We start from the raw sequence: 15,131 nt of genomic DNA on the forward strand, positions 1-15,131 counted from the left end.
GTGGTTACAGGTAATGCAGGGTGGTTACAAGTAATCTCGGCCCTGTGTACTCAATGGCAGACAAACTTGCAGCAAACCTGATACCAGCTCCGGCTTCCTCCGACTTGCTTCAGGGCTCCAGATGCGATGGGGCAGCGCATTGATTGGCCGAGCGGGACGTGTCGGGAATCAGCAAAGGAAGCGGAAGGAAGCTGGAGTCGGGATCAGGTGACATATAGTCTCCGGCGGCCGGGGGGTTAACGGGGCGGGCTGCGGACGAACTCGCAGCAGGGATGTACATCCCTGCTGTGAGTTTGTCTGCCATTGAGCCCACACTCTGCCCCAACCCCTCAGCGACCTCCAGTAGCTGAGAGGAGGGGGCTGCTGGCCTTACCGGCGCCGCTGCACTATTCTGTGCCATTGCCATAAAGAGCTGATGGCTGCAGAATAGAGCCCATTAGTGACCGCCGTAAAAATCCGTATCGGCGGTCACTAACAACATAATACCAGGGGCGGTCTTGGCATTTATGGGGCCCCGAGCGAAGTTATGTCTGGGCCCCCCCCCCCTCGACATGCACTCCACAACAATAGACCGCTGTGGGGTGCCCCCAGTAGTATATACCCCTTGTGCGCAGCCGCCAGTAGTATATACCCCTTGTGTGCTTCCCCTCAGTAGTATATACCCCTTGTGTGCTTCCCCCAGTAGTGTATAGACGCCTGTGTGTTCCCCTAGTTATATATAGCCCCCCGTGTGCTCCCCCAAAAGTATATAGACCCCCTGTGTGCTGTCCCAGTTGTATATAAACCCCCCCGTGTGCTGCCCCCAGCTACATATACCCCCTGTGTGCTCCCCCACTAGTATATAGACCCCCTGTGTGCTCCTCCACTTGTATATAGATCCTCTGTGTGCTCCCTCAGTGGTGTATATAGCCTCCCTGTGTGCTCCCCCACTTGGATATAGACCTCCTGTGTGCTCCTCCAGTAGTATATAAACCCCCTGTGTGGTCCCCCCAGTAGTATATAGACCCCCTGTGTGCTCCACCAGTATTATATAGATCTTTGTGTGCTCCCCCAGTAGTATATAGACCACTGTGTGCTCCTCTAGCAGTATATAGACCCCTTGTGTGCTGCCCCCAGTTATATATAGACCCCCTGTGTGCTTCCCCCAGTAGTATATAGACCCCCTGTGTGCCCCACCAGTAGTATATAGACCTCTGTGTGCTCCTCCAGTAGTGTATAGACCCCCTGTGTGCTGCCCCAGTAGTATATAGACCCTGTGCCCCCCAGTTATATATAGACCCCCTGTGTACTGCCTCAGCAGTGTATAGACCCCTGTGTGCCCCACCAGTAGTATATAGACTCCTGTGTGTTCCCCCAGTAGTATATAGACCCCCTGTGTGCCCTACCAGTAGTATATAGACCCCTGTGTGTTCCCCCAGTAGTATATAGACCCCCTGTGTGCCCCACCAGTAGTATAAAGACCCCTGTGTGCTACCCCAGTAGTATATAGACCCCCTGTGTGCTACCCCAGTAGTATATAGCCCCTCTGTGTGCTCCCCACTTGGATATAGACCTCCTGTGTGCTCCCCCAGTTGTATATAGACCCCATTCTGCTGCCCCAAGTAGTATATAGACCCCCTGTGTGCTGACCCAAGTAGTATATAGACCCCTCTGTGAAGCCCCAGTAGTCTATAGCCCCCCTGTGTGCTCCCCCAGTTATATATAGCCCCACTGTGTGCTCCCCCAATTTATAAAGACCCCCACTGTGCGCTCCCCAAGTTACACAGGCCCCTGTGTGCTCCCCCTCCCATATAGTATATAACACAATAAAACAAACATTTATACTCACCTGGGGTCTGGGCATCTCCTCTTCTCTTCACGCTTCCCTTGTCCTAGCGCCGATGCTCCAGTGATGTCACTGGAGCACTGACACCACAAGGACAGAGCGGCCACTTGTGACCGCAGGGAAAACACTTCCTGCGGCCACAAGAGTGACTGACAGGAAGGGAGCCAATGGCTCCCGCCCTGTCAGTGCTGCTGCTGCATGTAACTGTGAGCGCTCATTACGAGTGCTTATAGTTACAGTTCAGATCACAGCAGCGAGCGGGGCAGCGGCCCTGTCTAGCGGTCTTGAGCACAAGAGAAGATCGGGGCGTGGGGGCCCCAGCTGGATGTTGGGGGCCCCAAGCTATTGCTTGGGGTGCTTGGTCCTAAAGACCGCTACTGCATAATACATTTATTTTCTGGGTCACTACGGTTACGGCGATACCACATTTGTGTAGGTTTTTTTAACTTTTACCGCTTTGGCGCAATAGAAACTATCTTCCTAGCAAAAACACACAAAAGCTGTCGCCACATTGCAACATCCATAGCGTTCTTATCTTTTGCGCGACAGAGCTGGTTTTGGGCTTATTTTTTGCGGGAAGATCTGTAGTTTCTATTGATACTAAGTTTTATACGTATATGACTTTTTGATCTCTTTTATGACGTATTTTCTAAAGCAGATTGATAAAATACAGCTATTCTGGTAGTTTTTTTTTTTTTACAGCGTGTGTCGAGTTATATCATTATTGATATTGTTTTATAGATTGGGTCGTTACGGACGTAGCGATACCAAATATGTATAGGATTTGTGTTTTTGATCTGTTTTATGTAATGGTTTACTGTGTATGGGGAATGTAATGCATTTTTATTATGGGGGAGATTGTGTTTGGTGCACTTTTTTTACTTTTACACTAGTGTACATTACTGTACACTAGTGTAACACTTTGATCACTTATACAATACACTGCACTGCTTCTACAGTACAGTGTATTGTATCATGTGACCATCCTGCTGACAGGCAATAGCCACAGCCACCCCTTTCAGCAGGATGGCATATCCATGGTAAGCGCGGGGGCCTTTATTAGGCCCCCGGAGTTACCATGGAGACAATGGGGGACCGGACAGCACCGCGGGACGTTGCGATCACATGATTATGACTGCGGCATCGACCGGGACCCACCAGAACCCTTTAGATGCCGCTGTCATGCTTTGACAGCGGCATTTTACGGGTTAAACTGCCCGGGCAGTTTCAAGGGGGAGGTCAGCTGTCACACTGACAGCTGATCCCCCGCTCTGCTGCCGCCGCCGGGCAGTGATTTATTTTGATGCGTCCGCCGTTAAACTTTGTAATGTGTGTTAAATAACCTTAAAAAGAAAATCGCTGGAGTTGTCCTTTAATCTGGATGGGACAGTCTGGCCGCTGATTCCCTAAACGGCAATAATGAAGACAGATAGAGGCCTGGAGTGGTAAGTATACTTTCTCCGCCGCCCCCCAGGTCAGGGGCGAGATCCTCTGCTAATGTGGAATGTTGGTGAATATTATTATATTATTTTGCTGTTTCCCTTGTGTTCAGAAATGCCCCCACTGAGGTAGTAATTTACCACCTGTCCAGCAGGGCCATATAATAAAGGACCACCACATTAAGATATTTTTTAGCTTTAAATACTTAATAGGCTTCACTCCATACCTGCCAAGGATTTGATCTTGTAACAGTCACAAAAGTGACCCATATTCATTTGGGGAACAGGGAGACTTTTTAGTTTTGTTTGAGAGATCATTTTCCACTACACCACTACCAAATAATTTTCTACAAAAAAGCAGCTAAAAAGATGCAACGCACAATCTCTCTCTCTCTCATATATATATATATACCCATATGACACTGTGTACACGCTGTAGTTATATGTATTGATGTTTTACACTGTTTGAGTATGGTATTTACACTGTTATTTATATTGTTTACATATGATAATGAAGATGATGTCACTAACGATGGGATGTGTAATGGGAGGGGCTTCTATGTTAAATACTGATCATTGCCACTCTGATATTGTTGCTTGAAAAAGATCTCAAAGAGAGATTGAAACGTTGCTTACCAATGGGTGAATAAAAACCACTTTTTTATCACTTATACTGGAGTGCCACCTCATTCGACTACTTGGAAATTCGGAGGCCTGGGTCTGGCCACCTGAGATCGTGCACCCACCTGAGCCGCAGAGCCTACACAGTGCTGTCTAGCAACCTTTGTCAGTATATATATATATATATATATATATATATATATATATATATATATATATATATCTATATATATATACACTCACCGGCCACTTTATTAGATACACCTGTCCAACTGCACGTTACCACTTAATTTCTAATCAACCAATCACATGGCGGCAACTCAGTGCATTTAGGCATGTAGACATGGTCAAGACAATCTCCTGCAGTTCAAACCGAGCATCAGTATGGGGAAGAAAGGTGATTTGAGGGCCTTTGAACGTGGCATGGTTGTTGGTGCCAAAAGAGCTGGTCTGAGTATTTCAGAAACTGCTGATCTACTGGGATTTTCACGCACAACCATCTCTAGGGTTTACAGAGAATGGTCCGAAAAAGAAAAAACATCCAGTGAGCGGCAGTTTTGTGGGCGGAAATGCCTTGTTGATGCCAGAGGTCAGAGGAGAATGGGCAGACTGGTTCCAGCTGATAGAAAGGCAACAGTGACTCAAATAGCCAACCGTTACAACCAAGGTAGGCAGAAGAGCATCTCTGAACGCACAGTACGTCGAACTTTGAGGCAGATGGGCTACAGCAGCAGAAGACCACACCGGGTGCCACTCCTTTCAGCTAAGAACAGGAAACTGAGGCTACAATTTGCACAAGCTCATCGAAATTGGACAGTAGAAGATTGGAAAAACGTTGCCTGGTCTGATGAGTCTCGATTTCTGCTGCGACATTCGGATGGTAGGGTCAGAATTTGGCGTCAACAACATGAAAGCATGGATCCATCCTGCCTTGTATCAACGGTTCAGGCTGGTGGTGGTGGTGTCATGGTGTGGGGAATATTTTCTAGGCACTCTTTGGGCCCCTTGGTACCAATTGAGCATTGTTGCAACGCCACAGCCTACCTGAGTATTGTTGCTGACCATGTCCATCCCTTTATGACCACAATGTACCCAACATCTGATGGCTACTTTCAGCAGGATAATGCGCCATGTCATAAAGCTAGAATCATCTCAGACTGGTTTCTTGAACATGACAATGAGTTCACTGTACTCAAATGGCCTCCACAGTCACCAGATCTCAATCCAATAGAGCATCTTTGGGATGTGGTGGAACGGGAGATTCGCATCATGGATGTGCAGCCGACAAATCTGCGGCAACTGTGTGATGCCATCATGTCAATATGGACCAAAATCTCTGAGGAATGCTTCCAGCACCTTGTTGTATCTATGCCACAAAGAATTGAGGCAGTTCTGAAGGCAAAAGGGGGTCCAACCAGTTACTAGCATGGTGTACCTAATAAAGTGGCCGGTGAGTGTATATATATATATTGTGGCATGGTGGGGCTGTAAGAGGCAGTTCTATGCCTCTGGAGTGGGAAATTGGAGTTCAGGTGAAGCTCCTGGTCCAGATACTCCACTCCAGCCTTAGGGCCCTTTTACACGGAAAGATTATCTGACAGATTATCTGCCAAAGATTTGAAGCCAAAACCAGGAATGGATTTGAAAAGAGGAGAAATCTCAGGCTTTCCTTTATTACCTGATCTCTGTTTATAGTCCATTCCTGGCTTTGGCTTCAAATCTTTGGCAGATAATCTGTCAGATAATCTTTCCATGTAAAAGGGCCCTTAGAGCGAACGAGTCTCTGAAACCACCTGGTGGAGCTCTATTAGAGACTCCAGAGCTTCCCAGGTGATGGCTCCCAGGTGAAGACTCCCAGGGTGGGAGAACACAGGCAGCGCTAGGCCTGTGGGAGCTGCAGACAAGAAGTCTGGGTGAGACCAGTGTACCTGGTCAAGTGGAGCAGTAGGCTCAGAAAGTCAGCTAGGGAAGCTGCAATGTGTAGTCAGTGGCTAGACGGCCTAGGTTTTATTTTATTGGCAGTGTTGCCTATGTCTTGTGTTATTTGAACGGATAAATAAAGCTGACTGAGGTCAGTATAAAGCATACAGCACTGACTGGACTGCAATTTGTGATGTGCCAACCATCTCAGGCCCAGGAGATGGTGATCCCAGCGAGTGAGTAACCCCCAGATTGTCACAATATATATATATATATATATATATATATATATATATATAATTTCAATTCTGTCATAGTGACTCACAGGTTATGTCTTTGATCTGAGTCATTCACATTCCCCTTTCTCCTCCATTCAGTAGCACCGGACCCCAACTGATCTGAACATGTCAGAAATTGGATTTAGGCTACATTCACACATCTGTAATATATGGTTTGTAAGCTGACTTTATATCACAAACTAAACTCTTCAACTCATATAGAACTTCCTGCATCATAATTCATTATGATGCAGTGAGCTCAAAAACAGCTAAAGATTTTTGGTACTGAACTGACACAACTGGGGCATATGTCGTTTGGCCCAAGCCCTTGACAGCAGTACCAACAGTACTGCCCTGGTTACAGGAAACCTTACATTCTATGTTATATGTGAATTATTTTATAGTCCTTAATGAACATACTGTTTTATTGGCATATTAGATGCTAATAAAGGTAAACTATACAATAAATTTGTAAATTCCTCTGTATTGTGATGATAAAGACTACATTCTCTATTAAATATCTGTAAATATGGAAAGCCATACCTTAAATTTAAAGTGCAAAAGAGGAGCCCGTGGAGCCTCATTGAAGAGTCTCAAAACACAGGACTAGCCAGATATCCCTCCGGGAAGGACCCAGCCAAGGGGCAGCTCCTGTTAGGAAACCACCAAAACCACCGTATTAAGTGGCCCTATAAGTCAGTGTAATGACAAGGGATAAACCAAGGCTAGGTAACCATCCACATACAGCTGTTGCGGGGTGTTGCCCCTCATCCGTGTGGAGCAGGATTCTGGCTAGGGGCAATGCACCTAGGACTTCACTGCATTGAGCGCTTTCACTAGCAGCCAGCAGTGTTGTCGTTTGGCTGAGTTCAGCAATCTGTTTCTCTTATGGCTCTACTAGGCATTGCTCCCACCTAGCCAGAATCCTGCTTCACACTGATGAGGGGCAACATGACGGAGGGATATCTGGCTAGTCCTGTGTTTTGAGACTCTTCAATGAGGCTCCACGGGCTCCTCTTTTGCATAATGATGTTTCCCAGGGGGTAATGCACCTAGGACTTCACTGCATTGAGCGCTTTCACTAGCAGCCGGCAGTGTTGTCGTTTGGCTGATCTCCCTGAGTTCAGCAATCTGTTTCTCTTAAATTTAAAGTGTCACTGTCGTTAAATTTTTTTTTTGCAGAAATCAATAGTCCAGGCGAGTTTAAGAAACTTTGTAATTGGGCTTATTAGCCAAATATTCCATTATCTGCATGTAAAAAGCCTTTCCCCAGTTCCCCCCCTCATCTCCTTTCTGTCATCCACTCCTCAGAATCAGAAAACTCGACAGTTTTTTCATCAGTAGGATCTGTCTGGTCTATGAAGAGGGGAGGGGGAACAAAGGATTGCTCAGCAGGGGAGCTATTCAGAGCCCTAATTAGAGGTCAGAGACTTCCATGGTGACTGTCAGAGGAGAGAGTCCGGGATGTGAATGTAAATGAACTCTTTGTTGTCCTGTTTTGCTGCTTTTACTTTCTCTCTCCATAGGAAAACCATGAAGACAGGGGGGAGAGGTTCAACCAACTTTTTCATAATAAAAATTCATTTTTCGGCTAATAAAACCGATTACAAAGTTTCTTAGAATCGCCTGTACTATTGATTTCTGCAATAAAAATGTTAACGTCAGTGACACTTTTCAAAGCTAAGCCAGTTCATCACTTTAAGGCCAGATTCACATATCTGTAATATACTGGGATAATAGAGTATGATGCAGGGAGTACCATAGAGTTCAGTCGATAATATACAGCCAGTTACAGAACGTGAGATTCTGGCCCATGGTGTAACTGAAGAATGACACAAGCCTACAGGACACTTGTGTTGCTTGGTGGCCACTTTCTCCGCCGGCGGCGCCTGCTGGGTTTGGGGGGCCCTTGGGGTTTTGTCCTGTGACATTGGGGTTGCAGGGCTATTCTATGGCATCCCTTCCCTGCTTGCTGCTTGCACTCACTTTGCAAGGTTGGTGGTCGCTGACTGACATGGTGTTGAGTTGCACGTGGTACATGAGGCAATATGGTTTGATCAAGGTGCCGCAGCTCCTTTCTCTTTTTATAAGTAACTAAAGATTGAGCTGGTTTGCAGGTATAATTCATTGTAAATCAGGTGAGCAGGGTGCACAATCGACAAGCAGTCACAATTTTTGTGTGCACAGTTTTAATAAATTCCCTCTATAGTAAAAGTATTAATAAAAATAGTAACCTAGTGAGCCAATATCATTTAAAAACCTTTATTGTTATCTTGACAACATTTGTATGATGTAGTCACATAAAAACTTTCAATGCATCCTTTACATTGTCTTTTAGAGTTTACAAGATTATGGCTCTCTAAAGCTTTGGCCAAAGGTAAAACAAACTCCTTACATATGAACAGCACATAAATGTCTACAACTTTTTAAGTCATACATGTGTATCATTATTAAGCAGTTGTACAATATATGCATATGTTAATACCACAGAATTACATCAATGTTATCTAATTCACTACAGCAAGAGCTACAAAAGAAACTATGGAAAAAACATACACAAATAAGATGCCCTCAGATCCTTGATAAATTAGAGTAAAAGAAAAGCCTGCAGTATCAAGTAAGTAACCATAAGACTGTATAATAGTCTATAAATATACATACAAAATAAAAGCCAATAGAGTTCAGCCAGCTGGGAAACCAGAAATGCAATAGGAAGACAGCATAGCACAAACCAGACCCTAATCTGCATAGTGCTCTAATTGAATAGAATGTAGAAATAGCAATAAGTGGTTGTAAAGAAAAGCTTAAATACACTATGCCAAACACACCAGTTATTTCAGAAGATGCATAAAATAACCCTTGCTTTTACCCAAAGTACTGATACTTAATTTGTGGTCAATGAACATTTACTCTGAAGCTTTTGATCAACGTGATTAGAGACTTTCTAAAATGTCTATTTTGACTAGTTGCTCCAGGAAGCAGCAGGTCTTTTGATGGACCTATCATATATAACAAGCACAAAAACAACATCATTAGGCATAGATTTACCTGCCAAATTGAATGTCACATTCAAGAATGTCTGAAATTTTCCTAAAGCAATGCCTTTCGCTAGCAAAACTGGCCACACAAGATATAGTCAAAGAAAGATCTAAGACTGTTTCGTAATGTTGTATAGACAATATAGTTTTTGGATCTCTTTTTTCCTCTTCCAATATAGCTTGTGTCTGAAATTGCATTGAAATGCTGCTAGAATGAAAACCCTTTACTACCTAATCTCACGCGACCATATCAATTTTCTCTTGATGTTTTAAAACAGAAAATAAGTATCTGGTGGTAATAGGTTGCATTGGGTAGCATTATAAGGATATCTTTGTTAAGGTCCCCATACACTTTATATTTCTGTTTGGCCACCAGTATAAAGAATATGGGGCTCTACCCATAGGGGTCAGGTGTGAAGAAAAAACACTGTCCAACCCCTTTGTCCTCAAAGAGATAAGCCGCCATCTGAGCTGTCTGATTGCGGCTTACCCTTTCTTCCATAGAGAACACAGGCTGTGCTGAATCATACTGTGTATGGAGAGAGGTTGGCTAACAGTTATCAAGGTGTTATTAAAGTTAGTAAGGTGTATGGTCATCTTTATTGTTATTGAGTAATATACAGTTAAATATGTTTTAATATGCCTGCTTATAATTTCCATTTGAATACAGGCTACTTTGGGCCAAAAGTTGAATCTGTGCTCACAAACAACACTGATATAGTCATGTGGATGCAGCCTTTCTATCTATCTATTGATAGCCATGTGTATAAGTGGCATCAAAAGGGGTAAATGACTTTATGTTTAAGATGTTACCAGCGCATAGGTTTGTTAGATTCTTCATCCACAGACATGTATGCAAGCACTGAAGTGTCTGGACAGAATGCTGATTGAATAACCCTGTAATGCCTGTAAAATATATTGTTTTTGACAGCACACTCCCTGTTTAAATGGAGACCGATGTCGATATAATTTAGTGCAGCAAAAAACATGCAAGGATTATCCATTTCTAGCTCTTTTGTGATCATCAGCCAGTGTAAAAGACCCCTTAGGTATATAGAAGCCTCTCAACTCTCCATCGACTGATGATATTGCCATGCACCCTTTTTATTCTGAGAGATAAGCCTGACTGTGGCTCGCCCCTCCCTTCCCCGTAGACAACACATGAATGTTTGAAAGTTTCTGTGAATGGGGAAGTTAGGAAAGATAAGTGTTCAGCCAACAGGTGTATGAACAGCTTTATTGAATAGAATGCTTGGGAGTATAGACATAAATTAAAGTAAATTAGGTTTTTCTTTATTTCATAGCATATAAACTACTATTGTGATGTCATATTTTATTTAGCCTTTCTCTGCCAGTAGTATTCATGTTGGTAAACTGATACCCAAGAACCAAACAGATATTTTTTTTACATTATGTTTTACCATGTTCCATCAGATATGTACATAACTCATCAGTAAATCATCTAAACATATTTTTATGAGATTGCAGAAATGTCTTTGTATTACTTAATGAAGCACAAATGCACATAGTTATTTGACAAGGCAGACTGAGTCAGTACTTTGGCAATTACCGGTCGTTCACTTTCACGTTCAGCCTCATTTAACATATTTTCTCAGATCGACCTAAAATTACGTATGCCACTGAAAATTGCTTGTAAAATATAAACACCCGTTTATAATAGCTGGGAGTGCACTGTAGTTCATTATCTGTGCTTAGAGTCAAAGTTGTAAAGAAATATTATTAGATCAAATGGATCATTTGGGGTCTTTTGCAAGAATCACAATAAAAAAAGTTGTCCTACAGTACATGTAGGTAAAACATTTTCTGTGAAGAAGGGGCCTTAACTTGTAACTACCAATTGTAAATCAGGCATGAGACAAGCAAACATGAAACATAGACAGATGGTCCCAAATGAGTCATCCTTGGAATTTTAATTGACAAACTATCAATATAAACAGCAGCAATAAAATAGGGAGCGAAACATTTGACACTAAGATGTCTTTTAATGGAACCAATCAGTGTACTGGCCTCAGTGCCTTACAGCTGTGCCTGGCAGTTTTCAATGACGACAAATTAAAAATCTTCATCTTTAATTGTCTGTCCCGGCGCCAAGTAAGTAGGCATGAGGGCGGAGCTGCAGCAGCATAAAGTACTGCTACCTCCACCCTCTTCCCAGCCATTCATTGGCAGCTTGAATGCTGGCAACTCAATGCAAAGCCAAGCACTCAGGCTGCCAATCAAGCATGAGTGACCAGGAAGAGGGCGGAGCCAGCATGACTACATGCCTGCATGCTTACTTACTGTTTGCTGGGACAGATAATGAAGATTTTGAATTTGTCGTTCTGTGGTGGACTGTGGCCAAGGCGTTGGGGCCAGTTTATTCTCCCTACAGGGAGCTGATTGGTTCCCTTTAATAACCGGGTTTTTGGAAATAAGGAAGATAATTTTGTAGAAATAAACCTGATGTATACTTGGAAATCAATATGATTTAAGAGAAATACAGGCACCCAAGAAATGTAGAGATAATTATTAAGGAAAGCTAATATTGACAAATAATTTAATGTAAGATCCAAGAGAAACATTGTTCCGACTTTAGTGCTTTCTGCTTTATATATATGGGGTGTTTGTGTGTAAGGTGGATGATGGTGAAAAAAATTATGCTTTTTGACATTGGTAATGGAATACCATAATAAAATGTGTTTACTTTATGAAGCCCCATAAGAAGCCACTAAGTGCCTGAAAAAGTGCCACTAAGAAGCCTGAAGACATTCTTCTGGCGATCCCTTATGATTTCAAGAGTGTTTAATGATAACAGATGCAGTGCTGCTTGAGAAATACACATAATAAAAAAAAATATTTAAAGTGAATGTACCATTAATGTATGCTGTGTGGTTTTTGACATAAATAGACCGGCACGAGGATGCCGGTACCTGGTTCCTGTGCACAGCGCCAGTTTATTCACTAGCACCAGCCTGGTATGAAGCCCTGGGGGTGGGTTGCCGGTGCCCAGTATGACAATCTCTTCTCCCCTCTGTTACGCAGCTCCATTGATTCTAATGGAGCAGGAAAACAAGCATTCAGCTAGCTTTTTTTAACATAAATGAATACCTATAGGTAGAGAACATCTTGCATCCTTTCATGAAATGGGTCTACACGACATTTCTTTCTTCAAGTTTCTCTCTTTAGAAATATCTGTATTTCAATGCTATTTGCTGGATAACAAGAATCTTTAAAATTAAAATTGCTTAGAGGCACTGCTGCCATACAGTCTCATGTTAACTTTACTGCCTGATGGTCCAACGCATTGCCCATATCTGCTCCAAGCTTAGTTTCCAGTTATTCAGCAGGTGTCAAGTGATACACAGGCAAAACAGGCATCCGCTCAGATCTTTCTCAGGGCTGCAGAGCGATAACTGGGTTTTATTTATCCACCATGTCTTTGAAATGGTTAATGTAATATATTGTCAGTAAACAAAAATAAAACAACACATGCTAATAACTTAAAGCCAACAGGTTGAAAAAGCTATTTACCTTCAAACCCAGAAAATTGGCACTATCTGTATATAGTATATAAGTTCATCTTGCAGTAGTAGGGCTAAATTGAATGATATACATTCTCAAACCGTTTAAACAGTGGATTTTAATGCATAATTTCATATATGGTCAATGCAACTCTTGAGTGAATGATAAAGTACTCTTGCATAAAAACTGTCATGTTACAAATATTTTGACATGCAAATGGCCATCCTACCCATTTTCATATAACAAATATCAGAAAAGATGGGAAATGGAAATGTGGAAATGTTTATGCTATCTTCTTCTGATCAGTTAGCAGATATGAAGTATACAATAATCCCTCCTTAATCCACAACATGTTCACTAACATGCAGGATCCAGCTGTGTTTGATAGATTTTTAACAATTTGCATGAAAGGTTATGGGGGTTGTCTAATTTCACCAATCCTTTTCCATGACATGTTCAAAGCATATGCAAGTAACAGAGTGACATGTGTTTACAAAAAGCAGCTATCACATTGGATGATCTGGCAAACCTGTACATAACAAATACAGTCTGTGTAATCCTTACTTTAAAAATGGTATTACCAAATGGTATAAAGCAATACCATCCTATTGGCAGGGGTTCCAGTACTGAGATCTACTGCCAAAAGCTGTATACAGAAGGAAATAATAAACGTTAACACACTGAAATTCTTATTGCAGTCAAAAAAAGGCAACATGACAGTCAATGAAAAAAAGACTGTTCTATGCAACAATTACCTGCAATTCAAAAACATTTCACAAAACCATAGCCTAACTTACAAAATGAATTTAGCAACCTACTGTACTTGTATATTTATAAAATACATCTCCTTTGTGAAAGCAGCAGTGCATTTTAGCTGTACCTTGATTTTCCAGAAATTAATAAAAAAAACATACATATACTGTAAAGAATGGTTATTAGAGTCATGCAATACCAGTAGTGTCTTCATAGAGACCAAGACACAGGCCAATATACAGTTTGATGTAAAGTTGCTATATATTGTGTGGATTATGTTTTTGAGTCAACCTGAGCGTGCCTCTTGGGTGTTACTAACATCTTCTTTACTATTAACAATATTGTAATATATTATCATGAACATCTTTAAGATCTTACATACAGTACAGCTTTATAATCTCTTTGTCTTCATACGCGAGAAGACATAAAAATGTTTTCATAACATTGTCGGCAAATTAGATGCATGAAAACCTCTAAAGCTGAAAAAGGAATATTATTGTTACCAAAACCAACAACGCAACCTTTCACTTTCTACACTCGACACCACAAGATTCGGACCATTTGTGGTGGGTTCTGTGTCTGTAGATCAATCATCCTAGATGCTTTGCAACAAAAGGAAGCAAGAGTACAGTTCATGAAACCAGTATAACGAAACAATTATTCCCATTAATGCATTGTGGTACTGAATCCCCTCAAGCATTAAAGGTGTATAAAAGACCGTTTTAGATTATGGTTTTATCAAGGTCCACTTTAACAGGTAGTGGTCCGGCTTCCTCACTCTCTTCAGTAGGGCAGATGGTAACAGCCACAACAGGAGGCAGTGGAAAGGGGTCTGGCTTTTCCATGTCTTCCAGATACTCTTTGTCTCCATTTATGCTTAGTGGCTTTCAGGGGGAAAAAAAAAGATAAAAAAGATAAATTATATTTCCAGAGGAAAAACAATTAGGTCCAATAGCTACATCATGTCATTCAAAGTCTGTTTTTTCCACATGTCACCTCGTCTTTCTGAGTATTCAGTACCCAGTATTCAATAAAAGGGTGTTATCTAGACCAGTGATTTTCAACCAGTGTGCCACGACACATGGTCTGGTGTGCTGCGGGGAAAGTTCCCCACACTATGGTGCCCCTGTGTTTTGTTCCCCGGCAATGTGCAGCAATCAGTGGCGGATTATAATGTGGGCGGTTGCGTGGTGCGCTGCAGAGGGCCGTGATGCACGCATCCAATCAACGTGTGCGCTACGGCCCGCCGCAGCGCACCATGCTTCCTGTCTCCGCTGATTGGAGGAGCACGTCTGGGCCCTACGGGCGGCCAGTAGGTGAGGCGGACAGCAGCGGCGGAGGAGGTGAGGAGGAAGGGGGGGAGAGAAACCTGGGGATGGGGGAGAGAAACAGCGGAGAGAAGCAGGGGGGAGAGAAGTTTGGTGGAGAGAAGCAGGGGGGAAAGAAGTATGGTGGAGAGAAGCACAGGAGAAAAGCATGGGGGAGAGAAGCACAGGTGAGAAGTATGGTGGAGAGAAGCACAGGAGAGAAGCAGGGGAGAGAAGTATGGTGGAACAGAAGCATGGGGGAGAAGTATGGTGGAGAGAAGCACAGGAGAGAAGCAGGGGGGAGAAGTATGGTGGAGAGAAGCACAGGAGGGAGAAGAAAACAGGCCCAGGTTTCACACTGAGTGAGTATAAATACATTTAGAATCTATATTAAGTATAAAAAGGTCAAAAAAGGTTGAAAATCACTG

At 42.7% G+C, this 15,131-nt stretch overlaps 1 protein-coding gene across 1 annotated transcript in view; it reads right to left on the reverse strand.

The window, feature by feature from the left end:
- Nucleotides 1–12,741: 12,741 nt before the first annotated feature.
- TMEM59L (transmembrane protein 59 like) overlaps nt 12,742–15,131 on the reverse strand; it is a 57,600-nt gene continuing 55,210 nt past the window's right edge. The window contains exon 8 of the mRNA XM_069962478.1: nt 12,742–14,280. Within this exon, the coding sequence (XP_069818579.1) occupies nt 14,119–14,280 (162 nt within the window). The 3' untranslated portion in view covers nt 12,742–14,118. The remainder of the gene's footprint in view (nt 14,281–15,131) is intronic.

The sequence above is a fragment of the Dendropsophus ebraccatus genome, chromosome 3 (genome assembly GCF_027789765.1).
Source record: "Dendropsophus ebraccatus isolate aDenEbr1 chromosome 3, aDenEbr1.pat, whole genome shotgun sequence".
Taxonomy (NCBI): Eukaryota; Metazoa; Chordata; class Amphibia; order Anura; family Hylidae; genus Dendropsophus; species Dendropsophus ebraccatus.